Consider the following 18,950-nt stretch of genomic DNA (forward strand, 5'->3'; position numbering starts at 1 on the left):
GCAATGGTTAGGTTTAGTGTTAGGTATGTTCTGGTAATGGTTAGGTTTAGGGTTAGGTATGCACTGGTAATGGTTAGGTTTAGGGTTAGGGTCAAGGTAAGGCTTTAGAAATGAATGAAAAATGAAACATATCCTGTCTAACTTAGCTGTTTTTATTACTTTTTTGCCATCTTATTTGTAAAAAAATAAAAAATCTGTATGCTTTTTTATATTTGTTCATTGTTGTCATCATTCTTTGTTGAAATCAGGTCTCTCTTGTAAATGAGTCCTCGAGGCTCAATGGGATTTACCTGTCTAAATAAAGGGTGCATGAATGAATGGAAGTCAATGCAAAGTCCCTGTAAAGATAGAAAGACAAACTTGTATGTGTGTGTAATGCTCGGGGATGTTTTTATTGATTGACCAGTTGTAATGGACAGAGGAGTGTAAAGAAAGAGAGATGATGAAAGAGGGAGAGAGACTTGAGTGGAAACAAATAAATCAATCAGCCACTCCTCTGAGTTTACGAGGAGACTGATCAGAAACCGAGGGATGAGGGAAAATTGGTGAAATTAAAGGAAGGTCATGGAAGAACAATGAATGGCTTTACTAATAATAATTAAGAAAAGAAAGTATAAAAAGTTACAGCACTGAGGAAAGCGGAATAGAAAGGAATAAAATGTGAAAGGGGAAAAAGAAGGACACCGAAGGACAGATTATGCACATTGGAGTGATTTAAGGGTAGACCGTATGTTTCTAAAGGGAGGGAGGGATGAGTGACGGAAGGAGATACTCTAGGAAGAAAGAAAACAACGAGTTGCGCAGCTCTAAGAATGAATTAAAGCCGAGCGCGCGCTGCATGCTAACCAACAAACACAGAGAAGGTGAAACACACCTGCATCAGCAACTAAAGGAAGACGGAGCAGAGGGAGGGTCTCATGGAGGGCAAACTCTCATCTTTCATCTGCTGTTTTTCTTTTACCTCTTCTGTGCTACACCATTCATTCTCCTCCTCCTCTTCGGCGCTCGTCTTTTCTCTCCTCTGACCTACATCTTTCCCGTTCTCCCTCTCTGTCATCATTTCTGCACCCAAGTTTTTATTCAGCCTCAAGTGTTTATATTGCACGTTCTTCCCCCCTCTACTCTTCCCATCGCTTCTTCAAGTTCTTCCTTCGTTCTCGAGCACTTCCTTTGGCTCTTTGGTCAGGTCTTCCCCACTCTTCTGATTTATTAAACCATAAACGGTATCAGCTTGCTTTAGCCATTACTTGACCTAAATAAGCCCAGACTAAATAAACACTCGCACTGCGACACAGGGCAGGGCAGCACTTGAAGTCATTCGAGGACACGAAACAAAGTGGTGTACAAGCAGCGGATATGATGAAGACAGCATGACAATTAACCAATAAAAGTATACTTTGATGTCGTTTAGTTCAAGGAAAGCTTTCATTGTAGATGTGCATTCTGTAGTTGCAGGAAAATCAAAACAGGAAGTTGTAAAGTATTGCAGAGAAAACTGAATCAGTGGTCCCCATGGCAGAGTATAATCAGGGATACTTAAAGAGCTGTTTGTTGTAATAAACAAAGTACCTTCTTAAATCAATTTGTAAAAGTAAGAATCACCCTAAAAAGCATGAAGTCAATTTTAAACACTGAGGGGGGAAAAACAACCAACGTGAGTCAGAGGGAGGGAGAAAAAGCACAAAATTGATGATCATACACCGCTTTTTAGAAGAGAACACAATTAATTACCACAACCTAATGATGTTTCATCATGAATGTGTGCCGATTGCTGATTAGTTGTCCTGGATGGGCAATTCAAATGAAAGTAATTGCTTTTTTTTTGAAAATGTGTTATTATGATAGCCCATGATTGAAAAGAAAAAAGGGGAAAGCAGGCAGCTCTAATCACATTTTTCAGCCGTTGCATCATTTATTTCTTTTTATTTGTTGAAAGCAATGATTTTTTTAATGCTTTTTTAATATAAAGCACAATAAAAAATCATCTGAAGGCTTTTTGTCGAAGACAAGTGTTTTCTGTTTGTGCAGTTATAAACAATGACACTTCAAGCCGATATTACAAAATAAATCTCGTCTAATTATGTCCATTTGTTTCCAAATATTCCACTGAACCTCAGTGCAACAGTTCAGTTTAAATCATTACAGTGGACGAAACCAACAACCGAATACATTTTTACGACAAATTGAATCCCTTATTCCGAGCCTACACACTGCAACAGGTAATGATTTACATACAGCAGACCTTCTCCTGTTCATCTGCAGTTACACTATTTAATTTGAACACTATGCACTTTTTATTGGTTGCTCCTCTCTGAACAATGCTGACATTATATTTAATATGTAAACATGTTCCTTAATTATACTATACATATATTTTTGCAGCATGTCTAAATTAAACTTACAAATAATGAGTTGATTGCCATCAAAATGCTAATAAAACTAGATGAATTGTATTTTCTCTGAAAATGCAGTGTGAATGCTTATTGTTGAAGAACTTGCTGAAAAACAGCTGAAATTAGCCAAAACATGCTGAAATATAGCTGAATTGGAAGAACAAGCCTAAATTAGCAGAAGAACGTAGAAACACACATATTTGCTGAATTAGGTTTAAATAAGAAGAAATTAACACAAACATTAGGAAATCAGCTAAAATAGCCAAATGTATCATCCTAACATCTAAAAAGTAGCTGAAAAGGCAAAAAGAAGCTTAACCCATGAGAAGGAAGTGGAAAGAGTTGAAATGAGATGACAAATGTGGAATTAGCTGGAAATGCTAAAAATTGCATAAAACAGCTAAATAGTAGCCTAAATAGCTTGAAACTAGCTATAAACAAGCTGAAAGGAGTATAAGATAAGACAAGATAGAACAAGCTTAAATTAGCAGAAATAAGTTAATTAAACTAAAAGTAGAAGAAATTACCAAGAAAACTCGATTTTATCTGAAAACTGTTGAAATTAGCTTAAAAATAGGTAGCCGAAAAAGTAGAACAAATTTAAATTAGCAGAAGAAAGCAGAATGAACACGTTTGCCCGTTTAGGCTGAAAGAAGCAAAAATTAGCACAAAAAGTGGAAATTATCTAAAAAAAAAAGGATGAAATTAGTAAAAACAAAAACAGTTGAAAGTAGCTTTAAAAGCAGAAATAAGCTGAAATTGCAAAAAGGAAGTGGCGAGAGCACATTTTTGCTGAATTAGGCTGAGAAAAGTTGAAATGATAGCAAAGAATGTGGAATTAGCTTAAAAGGCCTAAATTAGCATGCAAACAGTTATATACTAGCTGAAATAGAAAAAGCTGAAACTTGCACAAATAAGCTGAAAGGCGCATAACAAGCTGAAATTAGCAGAAAGAAGTTAGAAGAAACACAAAAACGTTGTAGTTGGCACAAATAAGCTGAAAGGAACAAAACCAGCTGAAATTAGCTGAAAGCAGCTGAAAAAAGTTAAATTTTCCACAAGGAAGCTGAATGAAGCTGAATCAGAACAAAATGTGAAAGGAGCAGTAAAAGGAAGTACAGTAGTCCCTCGTTTATCACGGGGATTCGTACCCTGAAGATCCACGATAAGTGAAAAACCTCAAAGTAAGAATATTAGTACAAGTGGTAAGTAGTAGTTTATTTATATATATACACTCTTGCTATGTCCTAGATAATGTTTCTAAACTTTAAACGCTCTCAAAGAGCACAGAATGTCATGATTTCAGCTCCCTTCGTCCTCTGTGCTTTGCCTGCGAGCGCTCTTGGCCACACCCACTTTTCTGCCCTGCACGGAGAACAGCTGATCAGCTGCAGCAGGAAGTTTATCCTGCAGTATGGGCTGCATAAAGTTGAAGGAGGAAGCTTTTTCTGCAGCTCTGGGCTGCACAAATGTGCAGCACATGCTAAATAATAAAAAAATGTATATATTTTAAATAAAAATTCCATGCTGATCGTGTGGCTCATCCATCAATCAGTCAGCTGGGTGTTATGTCCAATCTTATTTTGAAAAACCGCGATAGAATGAGTCTGCGATAAACGAACCGCAAAATAGCGAGGAACTACTGTAAACAGATCTAAAGATTTGAAGGATGTAAAATGAGCTCATTTCATTTTATATGAGAAAAAAAAAAAGACAAAAAGGCTAAAATATTTGAAAAAGCTAAAGTTGTACCAATACCAAAAGTCATAGCAAGATTGTCCTGAAAGAGCTGAACGTTTTGATTTATGATTTGTTGAAATTGCTTGAAAACTGCAGGACGAGAAACACGCTGAAAAATGTACGGAAGAAAAATGGATCACGATAGTTGGATTGCTTAAAAACATTCACACAATTAACTTTGAAACTGAAACGAGACTGAACCAAAGCAGAACGGTTGCCTTGTGAGTGAAAACCGTGTGTTTGTTTCCGTTAGAAAATCAGTTGAACTGGTAAACCTTGTCTGCTTCCTCAGTGAGAAGAGAAGAAAAGATAAACGTTGATGCATGGGCGTTTGATGGACTGGAAGCCGAGCGCGTTTCCTCCTCAAACGTGCCATAAAACTTCTGTTGATATCTGCATCCTCTCAGACGCACGCACAGATTTCTGCTGCGTCATGCACGACAACAAAATAAAAACCAGTTGAGCCGCATTCTACTGGTAATCGTTCTCTCCACTCTCTTCTTTTATTGACTCCTTCAGTAAATACCTCCTCCTTTGTCTTTTTCCTGCCCCCCGGAGACAACAGTTGGTTCCCTCGCAGCGAGTCACGTATGCTCACTTCCTGCCCGTCTTTTCTGCTTTTCTCACAATGACAACAAAAAGCTTCAGTCTGGAGCCACGTGTATTAATGGCAGACAACATAGACTCTATTTAATATGCTGCAGGTTTAAAAGTTAATAAGTGTGCTTTTAAAAGTTCACTAGAGGTTTCCATTTGTTCCTGAGTGAACGTTTCCTAAAGTCTTAAGTGATTTCTGAACACGTACAGGGGATATTTACAGTATATGGGTTTTCTTAATTTTTCTATCACAACTTAAGTTGTCAGTCTTCATGAACCTAGAGAGGTTAAAGTTAACTCTTGCATTTATAAAATAATACTTTTAGGTTTTACAAGTTTTATAAAGTGGATGCTTATGAAAAAGGGCTTTAAAAGAGTTAAACACTCACATATGTTGCATCGTGTAACAACGTGTAATAACCTTGTGAGGGAGTTGCCGATATCATGAAGGGTTGTTTTGAAGAAATGGGTAGTGTTTTTTATGCACACTTTAAGAAAAAAATGTACAGACCTGAAGGGGTTTGGGAAGCTTTTTAGCAGGTTACCAGATGTTTTAAATGTGCCAGTTGTGCATGTAGGAGTTTTAGGGGACTCTTTAGTGCATTTGAAAGGGTTTGGCAGGTTTTGCAGTCCATGAGTGAGCTCTAGAAGTTCTAACAAAGCAATTTTGAGCAGACTTGAAAGGTTTTAATGAGCAATCAGTCTTTTTAAAATTTTTTTAAAAGTTTTATAAGTTCTTGAACTGAACTTTTTTTTTAACTGAACTTTTTTTAACAGGTGTGGCTGTGGCTGAGTGGTTAGAGCAGTCGTCCTCCAATGCGAGAGTTAGGGGTTCAAATCCACCAGCTGTCACATGCCGAAGTGTCCCTGGGCAAGACACTGAACCCCTCATAGCCTCTGATCTGTGTCCCATCAGTGCATGAATGTGATCTAAAAGCATTGATTAGTTTCATTAGAATAATTTGTTCAATTAGTTTTGTAGAGATCTAGTAGAGTGCTGTATGAATGGGTAAATGAGGACGCAAATTGTAGTGTAAAGCGCTTTGAGTATCTTGAAATAAGATGGAAAGGCGCTATATAAGTACAGTCCATTTACCATTTGTGTTTTCTGCTGGTTGTTAAGGGTTCTTGAAAAGCAGTGGCGCTGAACCCTGCTCCTTAAGTGCCACTGTCCTGCATGTTTTTGTCATTTCTCTGCCCTGCTCAATGGTTCAATTACCTCTTCAGCATGTTCTCGAGTTTTCCAGAAGCTTATCAATCCCCTATCTGCTCAAATCAGATATGTTAAAGCAGAGAAACGCCTAAAACATGGTGGACAGTGGACCCTCCAAGAATGGACACCACTGTTTAAGAAATCTTCTGGCCTTAATATAGGGTTTCCAAGCTCCTTGTAACATTCATGGATTACATGTTATCCAAGACATTATTGCGCCTACGGAGGACTTGAATTTCTGAACGGGCATTTTCTGAGGGTTTGGGGGTTTGAAGCAAAGCACTGTAATAAGTTCAAATTACCCGGAGAGATTTTACCTATTCAAAGGAACAGAAACAAAAAGGATATATCAGTAATACACCACTGTGGCTAACAAAGAACCTGCTTGAACAGTGCAGCTTATTGCACTGATAAACATCCCCTCAGCCAACAAAAGAGAAGCAATCACCTGAAGACCCCTTGGGTCACTTTGCTCTGAGCCACTGGGAGATTTGCGAAATAAAAGGCCGGGAAGCACCTCAGCAGTAACTCCTGGCATTTGTGACACAATTTCTGAATGGTAATTCAGGGTGACAGGACAGATCCCTCCACTGGTTTCAGTGTTGAACCACCTCTAACGTGGAAATCTCATTATATCTCTAATGAGTGGCTGTTAAGAGATGAAGGGCTGTTGATGAGAGCGCCTTCTGACTCCGACAATGAGCAGTGTAATAATATACAGTGAACGCCACATCATGGAGGCTTTTATCCAAAGTGCCTCCCAGTGCTTCGACTACATGCATATTTCAGAGAGGGTAGCTCAGGGGAAACTAACTAAACCTTTAGTTCTGACAATGGCACTGCAGCTCTGAGTGATGAACTTCACAGAAAACACCAACTGCATCAGTTTCAGAAGGAGAGCTGTTTCCCATGTTTGGTAGCATTTCAAAGAGTGATGGTTACAGAGAGAATATAATTTTCCTTGCTACGTCATTAAGGGAGGTTAAGATAATAAAGAGTTCATATTTCTTCACAACTCACCAGAGATCTATTATCAGCAGCTTTAGTTTTATTTCTGGGCTCACATTTTACAAAGTGTCTGACGTTTTTGGGACACTTGTGATATCTTAAAAGACCTAAATGACAAGGAACTGTGCTTCAAGTATGGTGCTTACTCAACACAAACTTTCCCCTTTCTGTTTTCATCTTCAGTATGGGGAGGAGGTGTGTTCGGACCGCTTGGACACTGATTTCCCAGACATCGACCTCTCCCAGTTGGATACCAGCGACTTCGACAGTGTCAACTGCCTCAACGAGCTGCAGTGGTGCACCGATCAGCCGGCAGATGTGTCGCCGGCCTCGATCCGCTACGACACGGCAGATGAACTCTTCGAGGTGAGGCTTTAACACCAAAACAAAGTTCATTTAACCCTTGGAAGACCGTATGGGAAACAATCGGCAGCATGTTTATTTTTGTCTATATTTTTACTTATGCATTTATTTTAGTGGGGCAGCACGGTGGCTCAGTTGGGACAGCTGTTGCTTCTCAGCAAGAAGGTTGCCAGATCAAATCCCAGCCCGGAATCTTTCTGGGTGGAGTTTGCATGTTCTCTCCGTGCTGCGTGTACTCCAGAGAAACAGCTAAACAATGCAGGATGGTGCTCCTCAAGGACCAGGGTTGGAAACCACTGGAGTAGCTAACATTTAGAAATCTACATTGTTTTTTGCATTATTTGTTGGAAAATGTATACATTTGTTAGTGCAGGTAAATATCTTGCAGGTATCTATGCAGGTAAATATATATTTTTTCAAGTTGATGGACTAAACATATCGTTTTATGTCGTTTCACTTGGTCACAACCTTAGACACACTTTGTACAGCAGCCAAATCTTGCTGTTTGTTGACATGAGCAAGACCTCAACCATTTACCCGATCCTTGTGCTGAAGTTTAGACATGCGGCATGTCTCAGAGAGCACCGCCAAGAACCTAATTCCCAGTTACGCTGTGTGTAACACGATGATAGAAGCAGTCCATCAGTTTAGACTGGCCCAGTGCTTCACAGTGACAGCCCTTAGGCTTCAGTTTCCGCCCTCCTTCCTGGGTGAATTCAGGGAATACCAGTCTTGTTTCTTTTTTTTTTCTTTTTCTTTACATCTGAAAGCCAATACTAAACCACTGACCCAGAGAGGTCTTGTGTTTCCATCATGAAAAAAATAATTGAGTTCATGCTGAGAATAAAAGGACAACTGAGAGATTAAATAGCATTAAGGTCTTGATCATCAGCCATGTAATGCTGCTCTGCTGGTGGAAATTGCTTTGACGCTATGATGCACCACGGAGTAACGGTTAAATGAAGACAGGCAAAGCATGATGGGAATGCAGGTTAAAGTAACGACTCACTGTTTGTGTGCACTCCGTGTCTGTGAGTCCCTTTGTCTTTAGCTTTAATTTGATCTCTACTAGAAGTCAGAATAAATTCCTCTGTGCTGCTGACACAAACCTAAACCAGATGACATGGTTGTCTGTTCCAAGATTACCTCAGGTGTTTGCTTTCAGACCATTTCTGGGATTTTAAACCGGTAACAGAGATAAAGACCAGAGGTCTCAGCCAGATAACAGGATAACTCTTACAGTTAACTCCGTTTTATTGCTGATATTTTTTCCTGATCATTCTCTCACTGTATTTGGCAAAATAATTTTAAACTTTACTCTCCTTTCTCGTTTTTGTTCCCCATCACGGAGCAAAGAGGGAATTGGAAATACCCTCTGTCTGTCCTTCTGTCTGTCCATCCATGCATGTTGTGAGCATGATAAGTGCTATGTGTTGTCATCATTGCATGGAAACATACAATGATGAAATTTATTCTCTGCATTTAACCTATCACACGTGAGATACACACAGGTGGAGCAGTGGGCAGCTATGTAAGCGCCCGGGGAGCAATTAGGGATTAGGTATCTTGCTCAGTGACACCACGACATGTGGGCATGGCGGGGATGGGGAGTTGAATCTGCGACTTTCTGGTCTCAAGTTGGCTGCCCTACCTCTACACCATCCTGGCCCCAATAACTTGAAACGTAAGCGACAACTTGACTTCCATATTGGTGTATGGCTACCTATAGATCTAAGAAAGGCCACTATTAAAATTAGGTTGCCAAGTCAAAATCCAAGATGGCTACCAATGTATGTATGTAAACAAACTACCCCAATCATTTAATAAACTAAGCTTTCTAGTTTTTGTATTGCTTAAAAGTATAGTTTCCTCAAATGACTGGGGTGGCCGTAGTTTAATCTATGATGGCCATGGCCACCTTTGGCCACCCCGTGGCTCTCCCATTGTCTAATCGTGGATAAAATTGCTCCTTCCAGGATTCTTCACCCTGTGCTGCCTGGGTCAAGCAAAAAAAAAAACAACCTAAAACTTTGGTCTTCTACATTGTGTAACTCCTAATCTTTTGAATGTCTTGCACCAAAAACATTTAAGGTTTACGTTCGTTCTCTGTTTAATTCGTGACCAGAAAAACTCAAAAAATTAATCTCGAAAACCACAAACATTCACTTTTCAAATCCCTCATCCCCGTACTGCTTTATCTTTTAATTGCTAGTTTTCACTTTAAAATTGTATTTTTTTCATCATATTTCTCCTTTCTGCACCTTTTTACTCAAACTGTTTTTAGATCTTTGGAACGTTTCAGCATAAAAAAAAAAAAAAAGAAACTGTCCCGATGACCTGACTGAAAAATGTTGGATTGTATACCTGGATTATTGAGCATGGGCTTTGTTGTTTTTAGATCTGTTAAAGATGATTTTTGGTTTTCACTTTCCCGGTGTTCATTATTCCTCACTCCAAAGGTTTCACATCTTCTGTTTTATATATTTTTTCTGATTGTTTTATTTTTATTTTATTTTTGCACCACCTACAGTGACTTTATGTAATACGTTTTATTTAGTTGTGTTTACCTCTGCACCTACAATTCACCTTAATTCCTGTCTTGTAATAAATTTGAGCCAATATTTATTGATCAGACCAACAGAGCAGTGCAGACAGTCAGACACCATCTGATTACACACACCGGTAATAAATAGAGTGATAGAGGAGCAGATGAAGCTACTTCTGCTGCTTCTTTGTGTCTCTGCTGCCCATCAATGCAGAGTTATTTACAGTAACATCAGAATTTAATCCCAGGTTGGACATTATTGATTTCATTTGTGTGGGAGGACTTAATTTAAGCTTTGAGACTGTAAAGAGAACAGTGGTCACATTAGAAAGGTTAATCTAAAGATTACTGCTTTATTATTTTAAAATCAGCAGTAATGTTGGGTCATGATGTTTGTTTATACATATACATTGAAATACACAGTTTTTCTACCTCCAGGCTGTGTTTTTAATATGACATATTCAGGATGGTCTTTTGAATCCACAAGCATATTGTTAGTAAGTAAAGTGTCTCTGTTAGAAAATTCATTTTAAAGCCTTGCATGAGAAATAATTAAATTGTTGATGGTGATGTACTTGTTTAAAAAGCAACAAGTACCGGTAAACAAAACAAAAAAAATCCAACTAAATCAACTTTTAATGACGTGTAATCGCTTCATTAAACCTGTTTGCTCCTAAACTCGTGCTGCCTTGTTGCAACCTGTCTTTGACTTACTTTGAATGATTTCAAACACTTGAACAACCAGGAAGAGAGGCGGCAAGACCGAGACAGAGAATACATTTTATGATAAATGCTTCGGCAGAGCGGGACAGATGAGGCTGGATGATAAAAGGGAGAGACAGATGAATGAAACGTTGTGGCTTCCTGCAGGCCAGCCGTGCTATCAATTCTCCACCAGACTCTGCTTGCAGCCACTTGGAGAATCCTCAGTGGTAAACAGCATGGGGTTTAAAAAAAAATATCAAAATTAGGAAAGAAAAATACTTGCAAAACTGCAGAAAAAGCAAAGCAAACTAGAAAAATTGCATTTCCTGCGAAAATGCAGCGTGAACACTTATTTCTGAAGACTTGCTGAAAAACAGCTGAAATTAACTAAAACATGCTGAAATGGAAGAATAATCCTAAATTAGCAGAAGAAAGCAGAATGAACACATATTTGCTGACGTATGTTCAAATAAGCAGAAATTAGCACATAATTTATGAATTTAGATTAAAAAAGCTGACATTAGCAAAAATAGCAGAAAAATAACTGAAAAGGCAGAAAGAAACTTAAGCTACCAGAAAGACGTGGAAGGAGCTGCAATGAGCTAAAAAAAAAAAGAATTAACTGAAAAAGGCTAAATTTAGAAAGGGAAAAAACAGAGAAAAAGTAGCTGAAATAGCAGAAAAAGGCTGAAAAGAGCCTAACTGTCTTAAATTTGCAGAAAGAAGTTAATCAGGCTGAGTAGCGGAAATTGCTGAAAAACTTGAATTTATCTGAAAACAGCTGAAATTAGCTAAAAATGCTAAATAAAAATAAATAAAAAAAGGTAGCTGAAAAGGTAGAACAAGCTTAAATTAGCAGGAAAAAGCAGAACAATCACGTTTGCTGAAAGAAGCAGAAATGAGCACCACAAAGTGGAAATTATCTGAAAACTGCGGGAATTAGCAAAAATAAATAAATAAACAGAAACGTAGCTTAAAAAGAAGTTTACATTACCACAAGTAGAGAGAGCACATTTTTTTGCTGAATTAGCTAAAAAAAAATGAAATGCGTGCAAAAAATGTGGAATTAGTTGATAATTAAATTAGCATAAAACAGGTATACATATTCAACCTTTATTTACACAGGTTAATCCCATTTAGCCTCGGGGACTCATTCATAAGAGAGACCTGAATATAGTACAACATATAGTAGCTGAAATAATAGAAAAAGATGACACTTGTAGAAATAAGCTGTAAAGAGAATAACGAGCTAAATCTGAAAGGAGCACAAACAGCTGAAAGTAGCTGAAGAAATGTTTACATTTGCACAAGGAAGCTGAAATAATCTGAACCAGAACAAAATGTGAAAGGAGCAGTAAAAGGTTTGAAACAGATCTAAAGATTTGAAGGATGTAAAATGAACTCAAATTCATTTTCTATAATAAAAAAAAAGTGGCTGAAAAGGCTAAATCTTTCAAAAAGCTAAAGTTGCACCAATACCATAAGTCATAGCAGGATTGTCTTGAAAGAGCTGAACATTTTGATTATGATTTGTTGAAATAGCTTGGAAACTGCGGGACGAGAATCACGTTTTAAACCGTACGGAACAAAAATGGATCACAATAGTGTGAAAGCTTCAACATTCACAGTGTTAAAACTGTGTAAAGTCACAATAAATCACGTCAGTTCTGATGAATGAAGACCTCTGATCAATTTTTAACAAGAACTGTTTCTACACAACTTTGTGTTTCTAAAGATAAAAGTCAAAGGTCAGGCTGATGTCTTGATCTGTGTAAACAACTGGGAAAATTAAAGAAAAAAGACAGTTTGATTGAATAGATGATGATAGAGCAGACGGGTATTTGGCTAGATAGGGAACTTTAAAACTAATATTTTTGTCTAAAGATGTCTTGATTTGAGTCCAGATGTATTCAAGGTGTATAAATTATCCAGAGGAGGCTCTTTTCCATCCGTCTTCATGAGTCATGACCAAAATGTTTCCCACAGAGTGAATAGCTTTTGTAGGACGAACTTCCTCACATTTAAAGATGAAAGTTTAAAAGCCTTTTTAATTTTACAAATAGATGTACTTAAAAGAGTAAAACTCATTTTATGAAGGAAAACTCATCATAGCAGGGGGGTTATCAACAAAGTGCTGGAATTGTTTAATTGACAGAATCAGAATTTACAGAAAAAAGGGATAAAGAATAGGAGAAACGTCAATATTGAGTTTTGTCTGTTCCACATTCTGCAGCAACACAATCAAGTTTATTGGATGAGAAAAAAAAGCAACAAGTTTATGTAAAGGTCATGCAGTATTTAAACACAACTTTCAAAGTGCTAGAGACGTTTTGAGCGTGAGCTGAGTAACATGGTGGAAATTAGCACTTTATTTTTTTAATGTATCGTTAGCTCGAGTCAGGCTTGTTCCCGGTGAGAGTTGGACTCCGCCAAGGTTGCCCTTTGTCACCGATTCTGTTCATAACTTTTATGGACAAAATTTCTAGGTGCAGCCGAGGTGTTGAGGGGACTCATTTTGGTGGCCTTAGGATCGCTTCTCTGCTTTTTGCAGATGATGTGGTCCTCCTGGCTTCATCAGGTCGTGATCTACATCTTTCACTGGAGCGGTTCGCAGCAGAATCTGAAGTGACCGGGACCAGTTCCTCTAAATCCAAGGCCATGGTCTTGAGCCGGAAAAGGGTAGAGTGCCTTCTCTGGATCAGGGAGGAGGTCCTGCCTCAAGTGGAGGAGTTTAATTATCTCAGGGTCTTGTTCACGAATGATGGAAAAATGGAGCGAGAGATCGATAGACAGATAGGTGCGGTGTCTGCAGTGAAGCGCAAGCTGTACTGGTCTGTCGTGATGAAGAGAGAGCCGAGTCAAAAGGCGAAGCTCTCAACTTACTGGTCGATCTACGTTCCTTCCCTCATCTTTGGTTAGGATACCTCCTGGACACCTCCCTGGTGAGGTGTTCCTGACACGTCCCACTGGGAGGAGACCCAGAGGACGACCCAGGACACGCTGGAGGGACTATGTTTCTCAGCTGACCTGGGGACACCTCGGGATTCACCCGGAAGAGCTGGCCCAAGTGGCTGGGGAGAGGGAAGTCTGGGCCTCCCTACTTAAGCTGCCCCCCCCCCCCCCCCCAACTGAATATGGGGTAAACTGAATAAACTGCTTAAACTGAATATTTAACTGAATATGAATATTCAGAAATCGCTGTCCATCTAACCTTAAACCAGTTATAATAATGGCACCAGTCATCTGTCGTATAATCAAATAATAAAACAGCTTTTTGACTTAACTGCCAAACTATCGATCGTACGTGATCACATCAGATCAAAGCTCTGAGCATCATGGCACTGCTCTTAATATAAGCCCGTGCATATATTATGTTTAAAATACCCGCGTGATGTTCAGAGTGTAAGGTGCTGGTATCGATCTCCAGCTGTCATCGTGTGAGACGTGGGCTCCCCCCGGGCATGTGACCAGTTTATCGCAACACCTCCAATTAAACCATTTCCAAATAAACGTTCAGATGTGATCAGATGCATAATGTTAATAATAATAATTGTTATTATTATTTTTATACCTGTTCTTAATCCAAACTCAAATATGTGAGCTGCTGTGTTTAATATTTTTTTATTTTATTGTATTTATTTACCCTTTTTTACGGTTTCTGATTCCCACCAGATAGAAGAGGAGAATGCGGCCCTGCTGGCCGCGCTGACAGACAGTTTTGATGGCATCGTGGATGCCGAGGTGGGAAGACTCTCCGTTTTCCCCGCTCTGGGGGAGGAACCCAGTCAAGAAGAGGACGATGAGGAGAGTCTTCCTCTAAGGGTCGAAGATTTCAGCCAGTCCCTGGGGGCTGAAACAGAGGACCTCTCTTTAGTAAGAACACTTAAATATATATTGTTTGTACATGTGCAGTTTTAATTTATTTTAAGGATGATATTAGGATCACAAAACAAAGTAGAGCTACTTCCTGAAGCACAGATGTTTGAGACCACGATCACCACCCGCATGATTCTTGTATATTGGTCTGAACATCAAACGTCCCCTGCAGTTCAGAGGGCAAAGCTTCTTGTGGACTTATTAATTCATGCTTCTAACCATTTATTCCTTCCCAGCCATGCCACAACGTGCTTTTTTCTTTCCCGTCTATCACTTTTTTTCTCACCAGTATTCTAATCTGTGTGGCGTTTCCCAACCTCGATGTTCTCCGAGTCAGCCAGCAAGGCTCAAAGTCTGCCTGGAACTCCTGGAGTTAAAGGCAGACTTGTGCGCTGAGGCACAAAGTAACTCTTTGATCCAGTCCTGCGCTGCGAGTGCGCTGCTGTGTTTGGGCCCATGTTTCAAGAAAATGTGAACGTATACTGCACATAGACGCGTACATTTTAACCAATGTTTTCTCTTTGATCGCAACTTAAAGCTCTTGTTTTTAACATGGTGATGCAAAAATCACAAAATCAGCAGGTAAAGAGTGTATTCAGATGTTTTAAAATGTGTTGGTGCTTTGATGATGTGATTTGAAGAAAGCTGCTGGAGCTGAATGTGTTTGGGAGAGATAATCAGGACTAAGTGAAGGATAAGTTCAGTGCATTCGTGACTTGGAATGATGCTCAGACCTACTCCTGAGTCTTTGTTTTAAATCAGACACTTTGGTTTACATGTCAAGGTCTGGGAAAAGATCAACTACAAGTCATCATAAGTACAGTAATCCTGTCACATGTGATTTAGCTTGTTTTTAAGCTGTTCGCCTTTCTTCTCACACTGATGCCTCACTCTGGGTCCCTCTGTCGTTCCATGACCAAACAGGGGAACAAACCGTGTTTTCTTTTCTCCGTTATCAGCTGCAGCCTGCACCTGAGCCCCCTGTGTCGTCTGCCTTCATCTCATCATACAACAACAAATTGTTGTATCCCTTCACAGGGAACGTTGTGCCTCATTTCCCCTCGTGTTCTCTTCAGAAGAATGGCAGCCTGCACCCGACTTTGAGGCCTGATTTATGCAGGAAGCACTTTCACTACAATAAACAGCGTATGATTACTGCCTTATTGCACTTGTCAGGTTGAATATGCTCCACTTCCTTTAATTGGGTGAATACTTACCATATTTTTCAGACAATAAGGCGCATCAAGCGTAACAAGTTTGTTTTGACAGATTTTTGAACGCCATGTACCACATAAAATCGGTTTGAGGAAGACAACCACTACCCTTCACCATCAGGCGGGGGAGGGACCACCCGAGTGAGTGGGATGTGAAGACGTCAGTGTCACTGGGTGAAGAGTGAGGCAGAGCCGAACAGAGCGTTGTTAGGGGAGAAATCCAAGAGGGGGGGTCCAGAGTCACAAGCGGGGGTTAGACACAGGAGGTCAGAGATCCAGATCCAAGTTAGTCGTGAGGCGGGGTCGTTAGGGCAGGATTGGGTTGATACCAAGGTCAGAAGAGCAAATCCAGAACAGACAGGGAGCAGGCAAAATGGGGAGTCCAAAGAGCAGGCATGAGGTCAACACCAAGCAGGTAAACCAGGCTACGGACATAACGTTGGATATCTACTACCACAAAAGGTTTGATAATCTGGCAGGGGGCTTGAGTGAATGGAGCTGTTAAATAGAGCAGGGACAGGTGCAGGGCATGAATGCTGATTGAGCTGTGATGCAGAGTGGGCGTGGCAGAATGACAGAGGCAGAAACGTGACATGAGGGAGCAGAATCATGATATAAACGCTCTGAAATAGCACAGCGAAAGAGAGCAGACAGGCTGTTGCTATGGTTGAGCCAATCCCAGGGGTGGACTGGCCATAAGGAGCACTGGGTTTGGGTCAGCTTGGTTCAGGTTAAGGCTTTGTTTGGGTTGCGCTTGATTATTTATAAAATGAACAATCCGTACTGCTTACTCTTGTATCCGCCTCAATGAAGCTCCCACAGCAGTGATGGGGAAAAACAGACCCCCCCCCCCACCCCCGCCTCCTCCTTTCTCTTTCTGAGGCTGTCTGTCACAGGATGCACACCTGCCTGTTGTGTTTCTCTGCTCTGTTGTGACAGACATCCTCAGAAATAGAAAGGAGGGGGCCCCTCTGTGATCACTGAGTGGGCCAGGCCTCCGGGAAACAATGTGTACAATCTTGCATTGAAAACCCACGAAAGTCGAAATTCAAAGTATTGCTGTGCTCCTGTAGTTAGCTTTTTTGGCCAGATTATTTTCATTGAAGGCAGCACGGTGGCGCAACTGGTAGAGCTGCTGCCTCTCAGCGCGCAGGTCCCTGGTTCAAATCCCGGTCCGGGGGCCTTTCTGGGTGGAGTTTGCATGTTCTCTCCGTGCATGCGTGGGTTTTCTCCGGTTTCCTCCCACAGACCAAAAACATGCATGTTACGCTGATTGGTAACTCTAAATTGTCCCTAGGTGTGAGTGAGAGAGTGAATGGTTGTTTGTCTCGTTTGTCTCTATGTGTCCCTGTGATGGACTTGCGACCTGTCCAAGGTGTACCCCGCCCCTCGCACAGTGATAGCTGGACATGGGCACCGGCGACCCCCATGACCCAAAATGGAAGAAATGGGTAAAAAGGTAATGGATGGATGAATTTTCATTGAAACTGAATGAAGCTCTTCACATCCTTCAAACCCTTCGAGCTGTTTACAACCTTTTACTGCTCACTTCAGCTGTAGTTCTGGTTTAGATTTTCTCAGCTTCTTTCTGCTAATTTCAGCTTCTTATTTACAAATTTTACTAAACTCTACTAAACTTTTTCTGCTAATGTCCATTTTTTGGTAGTCTAATCAGCCTCTCTGCCTATTTCAGTTTCTTCTGCTCATTTCAGCTTTTATCTTTTACACTTTTCTGCTGCTTTCTGCTCTTCTTTTCCTGCTTTCATCAAATGTCAGCTGTTCAAATTCCACTCGTATTAACAGTTTCGAGATGAAACCTTTTCAGCTGGTTTCAGCTTCTTCAGCAGCTTTCAGCAAAAACCATTCAGCGATAAGCATTCACGCTGCATTTTCACAGGAAATGACATTTGTCTAGTTTGACTCAGATTTCTTAGTATAAAGTTCTGCTCACAAGGTTCTCTGGTGCTCTCTGATTTTGAGGCAGCCTACAAAGATGTCATTGTTGGGCAGTCATGAGTCAAGCTGGGAGGCTGAATACCTAAACTGTAACTATTCTCTAAACTCCTCTGCTCTGCCATTTGAATTTAAACATTAAGCAGAGCTAATAAACTGTAAAGATTTATTTATTAACGATAAATTATAAGATGAATGGTTTTGCAACATTTAATGGGAGCAACCAAAGTTGGAAAAAGGTAGCTGTATTTTTACAAACACATAACGAATCTTGTAGTTGTTTATCATCGAGACAGACTGGTTAAAAATAGATTATTTTTTCGTTGTCATTTTATTTTTTGGTCTATGTGAAGAGATTTGAATGCATTGTGGTGTTGTCCATTAGGATAGTAAAAATTAGTCCTGTCAGACTTTTGTACGTCGCAGCAAATGCATCAAATTTTTTGGGGGGCAAATTAACTCAACCCGACTGTCCACAAAACTCTCAATGTTTTTAAAAACAAAAGACTTCTGCTGCGTTTGCTCGCCTCGTTTACAGCTTTTAACAAGAAAAACTGAAAATTTTAAATAACTTTCCAAAGTATTTTTACATATTTATTTTTACTTTTTTTTATTTATTTAACCTTTATTTAACCAGGCAAATCCCATTGAGATCATTGAGGCCTGGGCCTGAAAGCCTAACATGCATGTTTTTGGCCTTTTTTGGCCACGCCCACTTTGTTTCATGTGGACTGTAAGTTTAAAACTCTTTGCGAACAGTTAGTGCCTTAGAAACCTGAACAACAATTCCCTATTTTTTATTGTTTGTATTGCCTCAAGGTTGGTAACTGAAACTAAACTGTATGTTTTTTTTTACAGATTAGAGAATCTTTAGTAAAGCTTAGCATGTTCTTATTTTTTATAATGTTGCATGGTTAATGTAGACATGCTCCACTAAGTAGTGCACATAGATGGGTTCTTAAAGTACACTTTTCAAGCTGGATCTGCCTAAACACAAACGGGGAAGTGATCAAAAGATTAGGACGCTATTCGAAGGCCTCGTTTACACGCCGTGAAACGTTCGGCCGTTCGTTTACACGACAACAGCCTCGTTCTCTGAAAACGAAGTTTTCTGAATCCATGTCTCGGGAGTGGAGATTTTCGGGGGAAGCCCCCACTGAGGTGTGAAATCCTCTTTAAGTGCAAAGTGGCACGTGCACGTTACAGACAGGTGCAGTCCAAAGTTTTTTCTGCTCTAACAACAGTTATAATAAACGGCAGAGAGCAGAGTGTTTTTGTGCTGCTCACTCCAGGGCTTAAAGAGACGGTGTATTCACCAGTTTGGACATACTGTAACTGTCACG

The 18,950-nt window shown here is 39.9% G+C and overlaps 1 protein-coding gene across 1 annotated transcript in view; it reads left to right on the forward strand.

The window, feature by feature from the left end:
- ppargc1b (peroxisome proliferator-activated receptor gamma, coactivator 1 beta) overlaps window positions 1-18,950 on the forward strand; it is a 119,015-nt gene that overhangs the window by 74,612 nt on the left and 25,453 nt on the right. The window contains exons 2-3 of the mRNA XM_037675167.1: window positions 7,135-7,317; window positions 14,237-14,437. Of these exons, the coding sequence (XP_037531095.1) occupies window positions 7,135-7,317; window positions 14,237-14,437 (384 nt within the window). The remainder of the gene's footprint in view (window positions 1-7,134; window positions 7,318-14,236; window positions 14,438-18,950) is intronic.

The sequence above is a fragment of the Nematolebias whitei genome, chromosome 4, assembly GCF_014905685.2.
Source record: "Nematolebias whitei isolate Nwh7 chromosome 4, NemWhi1, whole genome shotgun sequence".
NCBI lineage: Eukaryota > Metazoa > Chordata > Actinopteri > Cyprinodontiformes > Rivulidae > Nematolebias > Nematolebias whitei.